Raw genomic sequence first — 19,799 nt, 5'->3', positions numbered from 1 at the left:
AAATAAATGCTGGCCCAGCCAATGACATCCAATTCCATGAACAAATACAAAAAAAAGGGAGTACAGGGATAGAGTAGAGATTTTCAGTAACAAACCAGCATCCTTACCTCAGAAAGTATGACATGTAGGTACATGGACAATTTATAGCACCAAAGCCTGACAACAGTTCCATTAGCATGACACCAATGACCCCAACTCTGCTGATCAATTGTTTCATTCATAGAATACCTGTTGGAGATAGTAGACACACTTTGATGAGTCAGGAGATGATTACTCGCCGCAGAACTCTGAGCTTCTGACCTGCTCTTGACCACCACTGTGTTTATGTGGCAAATCCAGTTGAGTTTCTGGTCAATGGTAACCCCCAGGATGTTGATAGTGGGGGATTTAGTGATAGTAATACCATCAAAGGTCGGCGGCTAGATCATTTCTTATTGGCAATGGTCATAGTCTGGTATTTGTGTAGCACAAATGTCACTTGCCCAAGCCTGGATAGGGCCAGATCTTCTTGTATTTGAACATTCAGTGTCTAGGAAGTCGCAAACGGCGCTGAACACTGTGCAGTGATTGGTGAACATCTCAACTTTTAACTTTATGATGGAGGGAAGGTCATTAGTGAAGCAGCTGGACATGGTTGTGTCTAGGACACTGCCCTGAGAAACCCCGTATAACAAAAGAAGCTACCCACAGTGTCCATTAATTAACCATTAAATTATATATTTACCCACCAGAGAAAATAACGTCTGCCTATCTGCTTTAAGGAATTGCTTCAACATTTTGAATATCTCAACTACACGACCTGCTCCAGAGAAAAAAAAACCAGACTCCTCCCCCTCCCTGAAACAGGGAAGGCACCCGCTGGGCCATACTCAGGTATCCATGAAATGCCTGTAATTAATTCCTGAAAGTTCTGACTTCTCAATGCACTGTTTTATTTTTATATGAAAAAAAGTTGTTTAGGTAAATTTGCAACGTTATTTCTGAATGCGGAACTTGTGCCTATTTAGTACGGCGTGGGGTAGCCAGCTCTGACGAGGTTCTGGGGGTCTTTCCTGGTTGTCCATGTGCGGAGGGAGTTGTTGGAGATGGGTGGACTGGAGAAAAAAAAGGTGCGGGGCTTGGGAGGAGAGGGTAACGGGCCGGGAATTGTTGTGTAAAAATCTCTTACAGTTCTGCCGTCCGCTCTGCCTTTAGCGATTCGGCTGCTTTACGAATGCGACTTTTTCCAATGGCAGCCTCGGGCCTGGACCTAGCAGCTAGTCTAGTAACCCCCCCTCCTCCCACTACCTGGTAACTAGAAACCCTTCTCCCCCCCCATTGCCTGGTAACCAATAAACTCCCCTCCCCTCCATTGCCTGGTAACCAGTAAGCCACCCCCTCCTACTGCCTAGTAACCAGTAATCCCCACCCATGCCCCCCCAACCCCACTGTGTAAATCTCCCCACTGTGCCCTCTGCCTTCGTACTCAGTAACTGTGCCATTCTTACAGCTTCTGTCCTTCCCCAATTGAAATACTGTCTACAGTGCGGCTGCTGTACTGATGCTCAAAATTGAGATTTTTCTTTTGCTGAAAACTAAAATACTTTCTTTTTCGCCAGTACGAAAGAGGAGCTGCCACAAACTACATTACTAGAAATAAAGCCAGGAAGAAGTTGCAACTTAGTCTTGCAGATTTCAGGTAAAATCATGTTTATTAAATGTGTCGAGCAAGTTATGCGTTTAGACGAGGGTGAATGTTATCGAGAAAATTACGTTAAATATTTCCTGATGAACTCCATTTTAGGGTCTTTAAAAGAGGTGGCTACCAAGGTAATGGATGCGTTGATGTTCATTTTACAAGATTTGCTAGATTCTGGAAAGGTTACATCAGAACTGGAAAGATGGAAGCATAATCCCACTATTCAAGAAGGAAGGGAGGCAGAAAAAAGGAAAGGATAGGCCAATTAGCTTGACCTTTGTTGTGGGGAAGGTGCAAGTCAGACATTACAACGGTCATAGTTATGCACTTAGAGTCATGGTAATTGGGAAGGATCAGACTAAAAACTGAAAGAACTGCAGATACTATAAATCAGGAACAAAAACAAGTTGCCGAAAAAGCTCAGCAGGTCTGGCGGCATCTGTGAAGAAAAAATCAGAGTTAACATTTCGGGTCCGGTGACACTCTTTCTCAGAACTGAGGAAGGGTCACAGGACCAGAAATGTTAACTCTGATTTTCTTTTTCTTCATAGATGCTGCCAGACCTGCTGAACTTTTCCAGCAATTTCTGTTTTTGTTGGGAAGAATCAGCATGGTTTTGTGAAGGGGAAATTGGGTTTAACTAACTTACTGTTCTTTGAAAAAGTAGCATATGCTATAGATAAAGGGGAACCTTGAGAGGTACTGCATTTTGATTTCCAGAAGTCATCTGACAAGGTGTCACATAAAAGGTTATTACACAAAGTATAAGCTCATGTGGGTAATACTAGCATGAATAGAAGATTGGCTGGCAAACAGAAAACCGATTATACGTAAAGTGATACTTTTTCTTACAGCAGGATGTGATGAGCTTTTCATAATTTACATCAATGACTTCAGATACAGGGAATGACAGACAGCTAAATTTGCAAGTTGCTGAAGGATAGATAGGAAAGTGTTATGATAAGGACTTGAGGCTGCATGTACGTACTTGGCAGGAAGAATTTTTTTCAGAAAGCAGAGTATTACATAAATAGCAAATTTCTATCTAATTATTACATAACCTCACAGAAAGTAATATGTAGCTTCTGGAGGATAAGCAACTACATAGAGGTGCAAAGTCTTTGCATTGCTCTCTTTCTAACTTTAGAGGGGCTGTATGGCACAGTGGTTCAGTGGTTAGCACCTCTGCCTCTCAGCATAAGCAACCTGGGTTCCATTCCAGACTTCGGTCATTGTCTATGTCAAGTTTGCACATTCTCCCTGTGTCTGCAAGAGTTTTCACCATGTGCATCGGTTTCCTCCCGCAGTCCACAAATATGCAGGTTAGGTGGATTGGCCATGCTAAATTGCCCTGTAGTGCCCAGGGATGTGCAGATTAGGTGGATTAATAGGGTGATTGTGTGGGTTCTGATCCTGAATAGGATGCTGTTTGGAGGGTTAGTGCAAACTCAATGGGCTGTATGGCATCTTTCCATATTCTATCCAATTGTATTTCTGAAGATTATGTGGAGATGTGACTACAGTTCAGGATTCATCAGAATGTGTGTTGTTATAATTGCGTTTCTTGATTTTACATTGGAGAGTAAAAGAAGATCACAGAAATAGGGAAGGACATCATTGGAGGAATTTGAAAACAAGGATGGAAAATTTTAAAATAGCTGTGTTAATGGAGCAGGAGCCACTGAAAGTTATATGTCTTAAGTGTGATGGCTGGAACTTTGTGAATTTGGACATGGGTTTGAGCTCCAGATTTGATGCAGGACAAAAATGCGAGGATGGCAAAGGGAGGCCTAGATTTCTGTAGACAGACGTGATCCAGTGTTTCAACAACAACTATTGATGAAAGGCCATCAAAGAAATATCGGGTTATTGAGCCATGTAGTTTCCTGCTTAATCATTGTATTTCTACAAAATAGTTTCAACGTATTTACTTTATTTATTTATTTCTTTCAATAGGCGATTATGCATTCTGAAGGGTATTTATCCTCATGAACCTAAACATAAGAAAAAAGTTAACAAAGGTTCAACAGCTCCACGTACTTTCTATCTCATCAAAGATATCAAGTTCTTACTGCATGAGCCTATTGTGAACAAATTTCGTGATTATAAAGTAAGTTTAGATTCTCTCTTCAATCCATTTCTTCTCCAGTAAGAAGTGGAATATGCATGTTTTATAAACACTTGACATAAGAGTGTTTCGTAGGTGGTTGAGCTGAATGGAGACTTGCCGCAGAGTTAAGATTCAAAGGTTTATTTGTGACCCTCTACTTTTCCCATCTTATGGCTGCTGCATTGGTTTCTCACTGAATCACTTTTTGTCTCAGTCTTTAGTTGAAAAATTGTTATTTAGAAGAAATTAACCTCAAAAGCACGAGACTTTTCTTACTTGAGTTTCCTTTTTTCAAATTTGTTAATTGGAAAATGCTGTGCATCCTAAGGACAGATTTTCTCTGTGCCATTTGTCTTCAGTTAAGTTGCAACCTGCAGTTCCTTTATCATTTGTAGTAGGGAGATTCTTTCCCGTAAAGTTATAATCGGCTGATGGGTCTGTGATAGTAGGCTCTCTCATCTCCGTCAGTACAGGCTTGGTATGAAAACAGTAGGCAAACATGTTCAAAGCACAGCTGTAATTTGTGTTTTTATTGTCCATTCTTCCGTGTGTCCACTCAGGTTTTGGATGGATTGCCCTGTAGATCGCATATGGTTTTTAAAGCATCTGTAGTTTTATTGTAAATGCCAGTTTAAAATATTTTGCTCTGCAGAAACTCTGTGTTTATTTTTCATTAACCTTCATTTTTAACATTTTTAATTGAAATCTGTAATTTTTCCCAAAAGACTTGTTATTCTTCATCCTCTTTTTTCCCAAAGCTTGTCACTATTTTGCCAAAATCCTGAAAATCAGATGGTAACTGACAGCATCTTTTCACAAGCATCTGCCTGCTTTAAACCCTTTTCCTTCACGTCCCTTTGCAATAGTAAGTGTAGAGAGATCATCAATACCTCTCATTTACAATTGAGGATATAATTGTATTTCAGTCTCTTCCTCTGACTCACCAAAACAAACCTGCCCCTGCTCTGAACTGTGTTTTTCTATTTTGTCTAAAGTTTCCCCCATGTAATCTCTTCCTGCCCATGAAATCTTGCTCCCATTCCTTCCACCCCAGTTGCAATAAACTGCTGATCAGCCTGATCGATTCAGAGGCAACCCACCAGATTGAGGTGTAAATAATTCCCTTTTCAAAGATACATTGTCACCCCTTTCAAAGTTGCCATCGTTAACTTCTTAAAATACACATTCTTGACTCCTCCTAATCTTGCAAATATTGCCCACTTTCAAACATATATTCCTCTCTGAAGATGATAGATGGCATTCCCTTTCACAGCGATTATGATGCAGAAGCAGAGGAGGGGTAATGCAACCTCAGAGGTAACCATATTATCCTTTCCAATGTCTTTATTTTTCCCTCCTCTAGCTTGGTGAGATTCCCCTCATTTAGTTCACTGTCTTGCCTATCTGATCATAAGGTTACAATCCTGTCAGACGTTCTTTAAGAAAGAGATCTGAGCACCAAGTTAAGCGGAGAATTACACATTTTTAAACAAAAATAATCTTAAAGCAAACAGTACTAACTTAACACAATAGGCTATTAAGGACTTATAAAGCAGTTCCACTTTTTATTACCCCCTTCTCCGAACTTCCCAAATTTTCCAAAAAATTTGAGGATTCGTTCATTTTTGCTGGGACCCACCTAAAAGTATGTTTACAGCAATTCGGAATTTCCCGTAATTGTTTTTTGTATTTCTGTAAGGTTCTGTGTGTCTTTCTGTTAGCTTTATGTCTTTGCTACTCTGCATCTTTTCTTTCACTGACCTTTCAGCTGCAGATACGCTTTTGTGGTATTAGGAGATTCAGTAATAGTACTAACATTGTCCTTCTCCCCATCACAATGTCTGGCACTTGTGTGGTGCAACTTACTTCTCACTTATCAGCCCAAGCCTGAATGTTGCCTGGATTTTTGCTGCATATGGACAAGGACTGCTTAAATATCTGAGGAGTCATGGTGCTAAACATTGTGCAATTGTCAACAAACGTGTCCGTACTGACCTTGTGATAGAAAGAAGGTCATTGATGAGGCAGCTGAAGATGCTTGAGAATAGAACATTGGGCTTCTGTGGTCCAATGGTAGTGTTCCTACCTCTGAGCCAGGATGTCCTGGTTCAAGTCACAACTGCTCCCGAGGTGTGTAATGACAGATCTGAACAGGTTGATTAATAAAATCTACCCTGGAACTGAGATGTGGTGCGTTGGTAGTGTCCCTACATCCACGCCAGGAGGTCTGAATTTAAGTCCTATCTGCTCCGCAGCTGTGTCATAACACGTCCAAACAGTTTGCTTCATAAATAACAACCCTGAAGAACTTCTGCATTGATGTCCTGGCACAGAGGTAATTGGCTTTCCACAATGTACCTTTGTTTGTCCAATGTCAAATCTTTGAAGTGCAAAACCTTCCAGTTAAACATTGAGAAGATTAAAGGTACTGTCTGCAATTCCTTCAGCAAGCTGTTGCCTCTGATTCCATCTTTTCTGTGGCCGTAATCCCAGGTTGTACTAGATTTTTCTTAACACCAGCATTCTTTTTTGACCCAAATTGAACTTCTGATCTTGTAATCTTCTTTCTGAAGACACTGTCTATTTGATGTATCTACTGCTGAAACATTCAACAGTGCCTTTGAACTAGTTGAGCCTTGAGGTAACGATGCCTTCCTAGTCAACCTCCCGCCCACTATTTTATTACACCAGAGCATGTTAAACCTATCTGATCTATTAATCCTATATCATCTATCAATCTCTACAGTGCTGAAAGAGGCCATTTGGCCTATTGAGTCTGCCCCGACCCCCTGAAGAGCATTCCACCAAGACCAAACCACACCCCATAAACTTGCGTGGGTTTTACCATGGTCTCCCGCCTAACCTGCACATCCCTGGCACTATGGGGCAATTTTTTAGCATGGCCGATCCACCTAACCTGCATGTCTTTGAACTATGGGAGGAAACTGGAGCACCCGGAGGACACCCATGCAGACACGGGGACAACGTGCAAAATCTACACAGTCACCCAAGGCTGGACTCAAACCCAGTCACTAGTGCTCTGAGGCAACAATGCTAACCAATGAACCACTGTGCTGTCCTAATTAGCTGTCCCTCATGAGCTCCGGTCTCTCTCTGTCTCCAGTTTAAGATTCTCAGACTTCTTTTTACATTCCTGTCTGGCATCTCTGCTCCATATCACCTTCATCCCTTTATGCACAACCTTCTGAAAAGTCCTTCGACCGCTCTCCATTTTTCCAGTTTCAAATACGAAGGTGTCTTTTAATTCAACTAATGATATTCATTCCATCATATTCCATTTTGGAATTAAACTGGACAGGAATTTTTTCTGGTAGTTTGTGTAAGATGAGTTTTTCATTCTGTTGCAACCCTTGACATACTATTTTACAATGTTTTCACAATTACTTTAACAGCAAAATAATGAATCTTCTATGAAGGCAAATTTCAATACAAATGAAGGAAGTCTGATCCAAGAATGGAACAAAAGCAGAAGTTGCTCGAAAAGCTCAGCAGGTCTGGCACTGTCTGTGAAGAAAAACAATCAGAGTTAACGTTTCGGGTCCGGTGACCATCAGAACTTCCTCAGTTCTGGTGTTAAGAAAAATCTAGTACAACCTGGGATTACAGCCACAGAAAAGATGGAATCAGTAGCAACAGCTTGCAGAAGGAATTGCAGACAGTACCTTTAATCTTCTCAATGTTTAACTGGAAGGTTTTGCACCTCCAAAGATTGGACATTGGACAAACAAAGGTACATTGTGGAAAGCCAATTACCTCTGTGCCAGGACATCAATGCAGAAGTTCTTCAAGATTGTTATTTTTAAAGCAAACTGTTTGGACGTGTTATGACACAGCTGCGGGGCGGATAGGACTTAAATGCAGACCTCCTGGCGTGGATGTAGGGACACTACCGATGCACCACATCTCAGTTCCAGGGTAGATTTTATTAATCAACCTGTTCAGATCTGTCATTACACACCTGAGGGTCCGGTGACCCTCCGAACTTCCTCAGTTCTGAGGGTCACCGGACCTGAAATGTTAACTCTGATTTTTTTTTTCTTCACAGATAGTGCCAGACCTGCTGAGCTTTTCCAGCAACTTCTGCTTTTGTTCCTGATTTACAGCATCCGCAGTTCTGATCCAAGAATGTTCCTTTTTCTTTGACATTTTCTTCAAATTCTGTTTCATTTATGAAACTCTATTGATGTAGTGGTTAAAGCACGTTCTGTAGCAATTTTACAGGAAACTGACGACATGATTATTTTGTAATTCAGCCTATTAAACTGATAGAATGTAAAGCTGTAATACATGGTTTTGTTTTCTCAGGTATTTGTCCGGAAATTACGGAAGGCCTATGGAAAGGCTGAATGGGAAACAGTTCAAAGGCTTAAGGAGAATAAACCTGTGTACAAGCTAGATCATGTTGTCAAAGAACGGTAATTTATGGATCAAATCATGTTCATAAAAGTGAACTCTATAATTTTCATTATTCCTATTTTACATTATATGCATTTTAAATGATTAAAGTTCATGCTCTTTTCAGTTTTAGGTGTATTAACCAAAGTAAAATTCCAAAAGCTGGTTGACACTTCTCAACAATTAAGTCGACAATGTTATTCCATTTTTTTTTCTGCTCCATAGACTAAAAGATTAGAATGATGGTTATCCAGAACTTTACAAATGTTCAAAAACATATTTTCAGATTGTTAGATTCTGATCTATGCGCACTTATTAAATTGCCCTTAGAGGATCTCAAGTTAAGTTTACAAACCACTGCCTGCATTTTCCTCCAGGCACCATAAACTTGCATTAATTTATGTTTTGCTGGAAGAAAGAGAAAATGCTGTCGTTGGTGTAGAATCACAAGAGTACCAAATCTCAAAGGGAACAACAATTTATACTGAGACACCAGGTACTGATTGACTGACTTGTTTGTCCTGGATTTCTCCAAATGTCAGGATGTATTAAAACACCAAAAATAAAGTGAAAGATTAGATTTTTCTTTCATACTTTGTATTCAGTCTGAATACGAGAGGTTTGCTCTATCTGCCTCATATCTTGGATCAATTTGAACTTGATTTTTTTTTAAATAATACATTTCTGCAAGGAAAAGAGACACATGGAGAAACTATGGTGTTGAAAGTTTTATTGCCATTTGAAGGTTGTGGATAAGGTCAGTGTATGCTCATTCAGCAACTGTGCGGCAACAGGAATGAAATTGTATGAAATGAGGGAATACTATGTAAAATTGATGAATCCAAAAGATCGGCTAGGTTTGGGTAACTAACGGAGGTTGTTATTATTTAGGAGGAGCAATATTGGGAGATGACAGGTGCATACCCAAGTTGATGAACAAAATGTCCATGAATGGATTGGTCAGCAAATCCATCACAAATGAAGTAAATTGCAAGGAAGCTGAGAATGATAGAATTGAAGAGGGCCCTTATGACTTGTACCTTGTAAAATCAGATCTAAGCTAATCAGTGAGACACACCAAGACATTTTTCTTTGTAGATAGTTTAACTACTCAACCTTTCAGCTCCTTTCACACTCTTCCATACTTCCCCTATGTCTACGTACTGAATTAATTCATCGATTAACCCAATCACCTGCTTAACTACTTGCTTTATGAACAGATTCTTCCTTTTTATTGAGTCAAAGTTTTTCAGATGTAAAAACAATCCTTGAACAAAAACTAATAAAAAGTAAATATCTAATTCTGTATCTTGCCTTATAACATAACCAGTGTCAAATTGCATATTCTACAATTAATCTTCCATTATTATTTTTTAAAAGAAAGAAATAAAGTGTTTAATCACAAACAACCCAAACAAATCTTGATTTTTCTTGTTCTTGACTCATACTGGCAAGCGTTCCTCTTCCAGTATGTCCAACATTTTTGAATCAAGCTGTTTTTTTTTTGGTGTGAAACAGTTGTCAACTGATGACTTGTTAATCCACGTTATTTTGAAAATCTTTGTTTATTTCTAACGTTGATCTTGCTAGCATGGAAGAAATCTTCCAACAACATCGTTTACAGAAAATATGCTGTCCTGAAAAGAACAGTTATCTACATAACATTCTATTGGCAGACATTTCTCGGATTGTCCCTTTATTCAGAATTTCCTTCCAAAATATTGGATAAATGTGCCCCTGTTTCTACAGCTTCTCGTGCTAGTCCTTCAATAGCTATAAGTACTTTAAACACATTTTTTTATTTTCTTCCCCTGTTTGCTTCCCAGGCCAACAGACAACATTTCACATTTCCCATCAAAACCGTGATAAACCCCACCATACTCAATTAGCCAGCTGCAAGATTAACTTCTTTAAAAAAGCACTATCTTCATATCTTCTGGGTCACCAAAGGCTGGAAACCTTTTTAGTCTGTGTTTTTCTGAATTTGTTTAATGTTTTATTTATTCTCAAGACTTTCTCAGCAATAGCACATTTAATCATAGTACACCATTTCAATACAACATAACTGCCATCCAGTTTAGTCAGAGTGTGCGACAAGGATAACCGTCTAATCAAATCTCTTAAATAGTCTGTTTCTTCCCTGGATGCAAAATCATCTTTCTGTGAGAATCTGGCCCAATTTATTGAGATGCGACTAGCACTTTCCATGAAAGACTGTTAATTCAAAGTCACTTGTGACTTGTGCTTAATGTCTAACCTTATACATTAAAAGACCCCAAAGCCTGATTTCCGATCTTAAACTGCTTTTTTATTTCATATATCACACATCATTCAAATTCTGAAGAACGTCAGTACAGCAAATCATTGACATGTGTCTTAAAAATGCCTGACAGTTTCTTTGTGATACCAATAGAACATTGTTGGGTGTGCTTTAAGCAAAATGCAGCCTACTTTCAGCAAGATGTACCTAACAAAGAAATACCATACCCTAGCCGTATCAGTTCCTGAAAGCATGTCCGAATTCCCATAGCTTCCCTTTCCATTAAAGTTTCCACTATTATTATTGTTTTTTTACATCTTATTGTAGACTGACTAAGTCTAGTTGCCATGGCTATTAAATGCAAGGTGAAATGTTGTTTTTCTTCATCCACTACTTCAAGTTCATCGCTATAATCTTGTTCAAGTCTGTTACTAATGGAAATCTCACTTTAGGCTGAGATGGCCTCACTCTTCACATATTACATTTCTCGCCAATCTCTTTGATAAGTTTAGCATACTCCTCCTTCATCCTTTTTTAGGATTTGTTTTTTCCACCTATGAGAAGGTTGATGTGCAAATTGCCAATGCAGTTTTAAGATATGTCACTTTTATTCCTTTTAACTCTTATCACCTATTGTCAATTTCATCTACTCTAAATATTTATTGGAGATGTTGGGTCTTGTTAAATGAATACAATAGCATTCATATTGTGTTCTGCGGAACAGTCCTACAGGACTCAAAATATTAACTGTTTCTGTCTCCAAAGATGCTGCCAGAGGTGCTAAATTTCTCCAGCATTTTGTTTTTTTATTACAATATTGTTCAGGTTATATAAACTGTATGTCCGCTCACTTCCCAAAAAAATGACTGCCTGGCTTTGTTCCATTTCCAATTTTAATTTTTCTTTTCCTAAATGGTCTGCTCAACAGTAAGGGTATTTCACTTTACACCTGTGCTGATGAAGGTCATTTTCCCTAGCTATTTTACAGGAAGTGTAACACTTTTAGTGACTTAAGCATGTTGACGTTCCCAAATCTGAAACAAGTAGCATTCTCAAATTTCTTTAACCTTGCTTCTGCTATTCAGACACAGCAGATAAGGGGACAACTGAGAAAGGGGGAGGAGGGACAATCAACGCAGGACTGAGTGTTATAATTAAACGCAGTCAATGTGTCATATAAGATAAGTGAACTTGTAGTGCAGATTGAAATTTTATGATATTGTGGGTATTACAGAGCTGGGAACTAAATATCTAAGGATACATGTCCTATAGAAAGGACAGGCACAGGGTGTGGTTGCCTTTTCAGTAAGAAATGAAATTAAAACAATAACAAGACGTGATATAGAGTCAGAACATGTAGAATCTGTGTGGCTAGAGTCGTGGATCTGCAAAGACAGAAGACCCTGATGGGATAACAAGGTGTAGAGCTGGATGAACACAGCAAGCCAAGCAGCATCATAGGAGCAGGAAGGCTGACGTTTCGGGCCTCCATTGTCTTCCCTACCGGTCTATTCTGGCCAGCTCCTTCCTCATACCATTGTAGTTACCTTTACTCAGTTGTAATACCATTACATCTGATTCAATCAAACTGCAAGGTGAATTCTATCATATTATAGTCATTGCCCCTTAAGGTTTCCTTCACCTTCAACTCCCTAATCAAGTTGGTCTCATTACACATCACTAAATGCAGAATTGCTTCACTAGTGGGCAAGTGGAAGACACCAACAACCTAACAGAACTTCTAGAGAGTTGTGTCAGGAGTCAGTGCAGTGGCCATCACTAAGGAGAAGATGCTGAGGAAGCTGAAAAGTCTAAACATAGATAAATCCTACAGATGGAATAGACTACACCCTAGTGTTCTGAAGGACATAGCTTAGGAGATTGTAGAGACATTGGTGGCCCATCACTGGAGTCAGGGAGGGTCCCAGAAGACTGGAAAATGGCTAATGTAATGTCCATATTTAAGAAGGGAAAGAGGCAGAAGACAGGAAACTATAGGCCATTAGCCTGACTTTGCTTCTTTGGTAAGATTTTAGAGTTTGATTATTAAGAATAAGATTGTGGAATACTTTGAAATGAGAACCATAGAATTAGGAATATCCTCAAGTGAAATTTTTCCAATCCCTAATGTAGTCTGTTTAAATTCAACTATATATTCTTCAATGAATAACTATCCAGTGGTTATTCTATTTGATATGCATTAACAGATTTGTTGTTTTTATAAATTTTTTTGTCCATAAGTGTTGTTAGATTATCCAGACTTCCACAGTGATCAATTCTGAGCCTCCATCTCTGAGAATATTTTACACCTAATCCTCCTTCAAGTAGGAAGTGACAACGCATGGCTTTGGCACTTTTTCTTGTGTTTGGTAAGGTTCAGCTTCACAAATCATTGGTGGGAAATCATGTCCTAATGCTTTACAGTTGGTTTTGACCACTTTTTTCAAAAGTAACTCAAATTTATAACTATTGTCTGAAAATAACACTTAGTTTGTAGTCTTGACCTTTTTGGCAAGTCTCCTATGGTTGGTCGGTGGGAGAAAGCAAAATACCTCTATTTGTGGATAAAGTTTATTAACTATTCTGTCTTGGAGCTGCTTCAATATACGAGCCTCGCCAGTTCCCCTTTGCCTATTCCATCAATTAATTCATCAATTAACCCCATTCACCTGCTTTAACTACATGCTGTATTTGCAGTCAGAAACTGACAAGATGTCCAAGTATGACTAAGTGATTCACCCAAAGCTTTCAAAAGCAAAGCTCTGCAGGTAGTGAAGACCCTGCATCAGGGCAAGAAGAATTTGAAAATGTCGTTTGTATAAATTTTTAAACCCTATTTTAAAATGTTTTTTAAACTTTTGTTAGCAGTTTTATTTTATAGTGGTAGTACTTCAACTTGATCATAGAGTGACGCTGTTCCAGGTGGAATAACATCATTTTTACTACTTTGAATGACCATGTATACCTCTGATACTTAAATTAACAGAGCATACAATTTAAAGTGTTTATAATTGCCCCACATGACCTCCAGAACAAATGCTGCTACTGTTTAGCAGACAGAACCATAGAAGGCAAGCTTTCAGCAATGGTCAGCTTCTTTGCACCAAAAAATAATCACGCTGTCCTTTTTTCTCCTTTTGGCTCCACATCTTTGCTTCAAGTAGTAACTCAGACTTTCAAAAAATGCAGTAATGGGTAAGTTTGCTTCCCCTGTCATCACACATTTATAAAGTTTTAACTCCATACAGGATTTAAATGAAGGAGGAAAATATCTTCAAATCAGTTTTTCATAAAAATGTTGAGTGAATTTGGTTTGTTTTGTTTATAGTTGGTAGTTTTGCCTGGGATTAATTGGGGAGGGAAAATGAAGGATTTGGTTACTATGTTCAGCTTTTCCTACTTAGCTGTGGTTTTATGACTGGCCGTGATCATATTTCCTACCTAATTGTAATTGAGTGAATATGCTACTAGTGTTTGACAAGTCAGTGAGTATGACATTCATTTCCTCATGCGTGTAGACATAGGCAAGGTTTTTAACAATATTAATACATCAGGAACATTAAATTGTCATGGGTTACTTGGTACATCTTTTAGAGCAAGGCTTTGTCGTGGAAGAGGAGTTAGGGACTTGTCTTACTGTGTTCCTTTTGATGATGAGTATCCCCATATGTCACTTTCCCAACGCATCATATAAAAGCAGTGGTTTGGTATCAACAAAATGAAAATAGGTTAAGGTACATTGTGTGCTTCATATTGTGTATCTGCCTGATCACTTGATGTACCTACTCGTTTAATTGGGAATATTGAAAAAAAATGTATTCTTATTGATACTTAAAAGCTCTTTTGGTATGTGTTTTTTTTATTCACATCACTACCCCTACTCCTCCTCCCATCCCTGAACTACCCCTCTCCCTCTTTATAGTAAATTAGTGGCACTGGCTTGCCACTACCTAGTAGATAAGTCAGCTTTGAGAAGCATAGTGCTTAAGGGAGGAAACACTGGAACTTGAATCTTTGGTTCTCATTGGTATTGAAAACAGGAAATCATCAAAATGAAAACAGTCAAATCAGTCAGTACTTAAGCAGAAATTTAGGTTAATCCTTCAATTTTTTAAATTCCAGATTTGTCATTTTTGGATCTCTGTTTGAGTCCTTTGCTTCTGAGCTCTGCTTTAGTTCAGTTGTGAAATATTGTGCATGTAACAAATTAACAATGTTCTGAACTTAAAAACAACCAATGAAGACAGTTAGGGACAAGCTATAAGTATCTTGGGAGGAGAAGTTTAGATAACCGCAAAAGAGTATAGCTCAAATGATGTCAGTCAGGTCTCCTCAAAGATGTTTGAATTTTGGAAAGTCTAATTATCTCCTTTGTGATTTTTCTCTTTTCTCTGTCTGATCCATCCCACCCTCATTCAACTTGATACTTCCTCAACAACTTATGCAACTTGCTGCATTTTCAATGATAACTACTAGTGATGCATTTTAATTCCACTGTTGTACTGCTACAGGGTGCACCACACTGCCTGTTCCAGTCTCTCTCTACCTCTTAATCTATATTCTTTTATCTCTTTACCCCACCCCTCCCCACTTCTATGTACCCCTACCCCACAAACAGCATAGCCATAGAGATGTATAGCATGGAAACAGACCATTCGGTCCAACTGGTCCGTGCTGACCAGTATATCCTAGATAAATCTAGTCGCATTTGGCCCATAACCCTGTAAACCCTTCCTATTCATATACCCATCCAGATGCCTTTTAAATATTGTAACTGTACCAGCCTCCACCACTTCCTCTGGCAGCTCATTCCATACACGCACCACCCTCTCCGTGAAAAAGATGCCCCTTGGGTTCCTTTTAAATCTTACCCCTCTCACCTTAAACCTATGCCCTCTAGTTTTGGACTCCTTCCCTCCCCCACAAGGGAAAAGACCTTGTCTATTTACCCTATCCGTGCCCCTCGTGATGTATAAACCTTCATAAGGTCAAACTTTTTTTTTTTTCTTTTTATCTTTTCTTGGAAACTTGTACCTTCTGTTAACCACATCTTCTTTACCATTGAAATTTTCCCATGTGGTATTAAATTACTTGATGCAGAAGGTGTTTTTGTTTTTCTAAAAAGTGATTTTGATGTTAGAACAAGCTTCTTATGGTGTTTGCTGATATGGAATCATTTGTATTCTTAACAGCAACTTTTTATGAATACCTAAAGTATATTTCATATTTTTAAACGACCTATTCAAAATTGCGGCTTTATTTTAAGGGGAATAATGTCTCAATTCAAGGTGCCCTTCTTACTGTTAATGATTGACGAGCAGTCTGTTAATACATCCTACATTTGCACAGTTATCTTTAGGTTTCTGTTTACATTCCAAAACAAAAGGATTTCTAAGTGTTTAAAACCTTTTAGAAACACAGACATCTCCTGTTTCCCAGTTAAATTAATGCCAAAACATCCACCTGTAATTTCATCCATGACCTTGTCCTACCCTTTTTATTCAGTCTCCTCAAATTGCACATTTCCACTGACCCCGACCTTCTTCCCAACTCTTATGAACTCATGTTGTTGGTAAAACCTTCAGCCAGTCCTTCTAAAAGCTTTCTTTAAAAAAAACTATTTGGCTAAACTTTTAACTCCTTCAATTCCACATCACTGCCTTTCAATTTTAGCATCAGATCTTTCTATTTGTAAAGTGTTTTGAGATGTCATTGATTTTTACAAATACTGATAAGAGTCAATGTCTAGCTTCTTATTTACATCCACAAATCTTATTGGCTTTGAAACTACTTGTCTCACCTTCTTGTCACTAATGTGTTGAGTCCCCCTCCTTGCCCACTTATCTACTCTACGGCATTCACTTGTCCTGTGCCTCCCTCTGTTTTCTGATAATTCCCTATGGAATTGAAGAATTTGAAAAAAGAGCAAGGTTGTTTATATTTCTTCCAGTATTGACAACAGGTTTAACATCTCATCCTACCTCTGCCTCCATTATCAACTCTCCAGGCTGGATTTGGCTCCCTGTTGACTTTGTAAAAATTGCATGTGCTGTCCATTTTGCTGCCTCCTGCACCAGATCTTGGATTTATGCTTTCCCAGTACCAGTCTGACCACCTCTATCCCTACGCTAACTTCAGACCAAGGTTCACATTCTCTCCAAAAAAAAATGCATTGTGCCTTATCTGTGGTCCTGATACGTCTGCCGTAAACTCAACTCGACTCCCTCCCTCGCCCATAAATTTTCAATGGATCTCTCTGGATGAAGACGTGGCTGTTAAAGCCAGGGTTCGGTGCCTGTTTCTGCTTACGTTTAATAATGTAGTGGACCTATTCTTCCACCATGTAGTCTTAGGTTTTGCAAAATATTTGCCCAATATTGTTAGGAAGGGAGTTCCAGGAATCTGATCCAGCAACAATGAATGACGTGTATTGCCATTCTGTGTTAGGATATCCTACTTAAACAATTGTGGTATGCACAGCTATCTTATGAATTCGTATGTAATGGCTTCAATTAGCCAATTAACCAGTGAATCTGCTCTGAAAGGCAATTCTACACTATTAGACAAAAAACTGCAGATGCTGAAATCCAAGGTAGACAGACAGGAGGCTGGAAAAACACAGCAAGCCAGGCAGCATCTGGAAGAGGAGAAATCAATTCAGATATTACCCTTCAGGACTAGATGTGGGGGTAGGGGAAGTTGCAGGTAAAGGGAGGGGTGTGAGTTGTGGAATGGTGGTGATAGATGGATATGGTAGTAGGTATGACCTGGTTGGTCAATGGGAGTAATGAATTAGATTGATAGCTGGAATAGAAGGGAGGAGCTGGTAGGTGGTATGAAAGGGAGGAGGCAGGGCTGGAAAAGGAGCCGGGGTCGGGTGGAAAGGTTATTTGAAATTGGGAATTGAGTTCTGGAATTTCAAATAACTTTCCCAACTATCCCCTGGGTTCCTTTCCAGCCCTTTCTCCTCCCTTTCATTCCATCTACCAGCTCCTCCCTTCTATTCCAGCTATCAATCTGATTCATTCCTTCCCTCAACCTACTACCGGTATCCACCTATCACCACCATTCCGCTACCCTCTTCTCCTCCCACACCCCCCAACACCACATCCAGTCCTGAAGAAGGGTAATACCCAAAACATTGACTTCCCCTCCACATGCTGCCTTGCTTGCTGTGTTTTTTCGGCCTCCTGTTTGTCTACCGATTCTACACTGTTACCTGACAAGTGTGGGTACAGTTTTCTAAAGCATGCATTCAGGACAATTCCTCACCCTGCTGTGAGACTTCAGTTGTTCTCCCCTACATTTGGATGTACTATTAACACTGCATACACTTGGATTACAGTTTAACTTGAATGGTGACAGCTATTGGCCCTCTTCCCCAAAAAAGGCTGTTCAAGTCTTTCAGCTTCTTTCCTCATTCTCTTTCCCTCTCAGCACCCTCTTTCGATGCATTGTTTGTGTGAACTTAGAAATATGCCAGAATACTCCGGTGTTCTTCTTGAAATAGATGTGTTATGCTTTTGAGAAGCTCTTTAATTGAAGAGAAATGCTGTTCTGTGATCCAGGTTATAATGAGAGTATTTAAAGACCTTACAGACATGTAGATCACCAAAACCTATCTGTTCACAGAATTGTTACAGTGCAGAAGGAGGCCATTCAACCCATCCTGTCTGCACTGGCTCTTTGAGCATTTTGACTTGGTGCCAATTTACTGCCTTTTCCTGATAATCTTACAAGTTAAATGATTTATTTTAATTGAATGACTCAGTTGAACTTCTACAACAATTAACAGACAATGCATTACATGCTTACACTTAACACTAGAAAAAGTTCTTTCTCATCTTGCCTTTTGTTTCTTTTGCATAACATGGTTAAACAATGCCTTATGGTTCTTGATCTTTTTGAGTGGGAATATTTTCTTCCTATATTCTGTGCCCAGATTCCTCTTGATTTTGAAAAATTTCTCCTGTCTTGACTCCAAAGAGAGTCCCAACTTCACTAACCTGAAGTTTCTTATACCTGGAGCCATTCTCGTAGTCCTCTTCTGCCTTCTCTCCTGATACATTCACGCCTTTTCTTAAGACAGCAGACTGTTCTCACTGCTTCAGTTGAAGCCTAACCAATGTCCTATATATCTCCAGCATAACCACCTCCTCTTGTACTCTGTGCTACTATTTATGAAACCTAGGATACTGTATACTTTAACAACTGTTCTCTCTGCTCCTGCATGCCTTTAAGAATAGTACCCTTTGTTTGGTACTATCTCTCTCTCTGGTCCTTATGCCCAAATGTGTCACCTGACACTTCTCCACATTGAACTTCATTTGCTACCTATATCCCACTACGCTAGTGTATCAAGCCCTTTTGAAGTTCTACGTTATCCTCCTCTCAGTTTACAATTCTCCCAAGTTTTGTCACCTGCAAACTTTGAAATTGTCGCCCACACTCCAAGATCTTGATCATTTGTATATATCAGGAAAGGCAAATGTCCCAGTATCAGCCCCTGAGGAATTCCACTACAAACCTTCCTCTAGTCAGAAAAATATCCATTAACCATTACTTTGAGATAGCAAGAACTGCAGAAGCTGGAGTCTGAGACAATACACTGTGGAGCTGGAGGAACACAGCAGGCCATGCAGCATCAGAGGAGTGGGAAAATCGATGTTTCAGGACGGGACCCTTAGAACTGGGGACAGGGAGGAGAGCTAGGAACGAAGTTGAGGAGGGGTAGGGCTGGGGAATGTAGGAGGGATGGTGATAGGTGGGGATTGGTCAGTGGGATGGGTGGGGAGAATAAGTGGGAGAGAAGATGGACAGGTTGTGTCAGGTCAAGGAGGTGGGGGATGAGAGAGAGGATTGGACATGGGACAAGGGCAGGGGTGGGCCATTGGCCTGTAGGTTCCTGTGGCGGAAAATGAGGTGTTGCTCCTCCAGTTTGAAGGTGGTGTCATTGTGGCACTGGAGGAAGCTCAGGATGGATATCTTGCCAAGAGAGTGAGGGGTGTGTTAAAGTGGTTGGTGACCGGAAGGTGTTGTCATTTGTCGCATACAGAGCGCAGATGCTGTACGAAATGGTCTCCGAATCTACGCTTGTTCTCAACAGTGTAGAGGAGGCCACATAGGGAGCAACATATATAATAGACCAAGTTGGCAGATGTACAGGTGAACCCATGACAGATATGGAAGGCTTGCTTTGGGCCTTGAATGGAGGGGAGGGGTGAGGTGTAGGGGCAGGTGTAGCATTCCGTGCAGTTTGCAAGGAAAGGTGGACTACACCTTCTCTCACCCACCCTCCTGCAAGAATGCAATCCCCTACTCTCAATTCCTCTGCC

The 19,799-nt window shown here is 39.7% G+C and overlaps 1 protein-coding gene and 1 long non-coding RNA gene across 3 annotated transcripts in view; one reads left to right on the top strand and one right to left on the bottom strand.

The window, feature by feature from the left end:
* Positions 1-845, bottom strand: part of LOC125485951 — a 36,303-nt gene extending 35,458 nt beyond the window's left edge. The window contains exons 1-2 of the long non-coding RNA XR_007264674.1: positions 729-845; positions 108-228 (exon numbers count right to left, since the gene is read on the bottom strand). This is a non-coding gene — a long non-coding RNA (uncharacterized LOC125485951). The remainder of the gene's footprint in view (positions 1-107; positions 229-728) is intronic.
* pes (pescadillo) overlaps positions 747-19,799 on the top strand; it is a 44,721-nt gene continuing 25,668 nt past the window's right edge. The window contains exons 1-4 of one of the 2 annotated variants that reach the window (XM_048611542.1): positions 747-873; positions 1,599-1,678; positions 3,635-3,788; positions 8,115-8,224. Coding sequence is in view for 1 of the 2 variants with exons in the window: in XM_020512553.2 (XP_020368142.1) it covers positions 1,086-1,109; positions 1,599-1,678; positions 3,635-3,788; positions 8,115-8,224 (368 nt within the window). In the remaining variant the exon portion in view is untranslated. Of the gene's footprint in view, positions 874-983; positions 1,110-1,598; positions 1,679-3,634; positions 3,789-8,114; positions 8,225-19,799 lie in introns of those variants that run through there. The other variant, XM_020512553.2, reaches the window with a different exon arrangement.

The sequence above is a fragment of the Rhincodon typus genome, chromosome 24 (assembly GCF_021869965.1).
Source record: "Rhincodon typus isolate 14 chromosome 24, sRhiTyp1.1, whole genome shotgun sequence".
Classification (NCBI taxonomy): Eukaryota; Metazoa; Chordata; class Chondrichthyes; order Orectolobiformes; family Rhincodontidae; genus Rhincodon; species Rhincodon typus.
The sequence above is the reverse complement of the archived record's forward strand: the minus strand, read 5'-3'. Positions and strand labels throughout refer to the sequence as shown.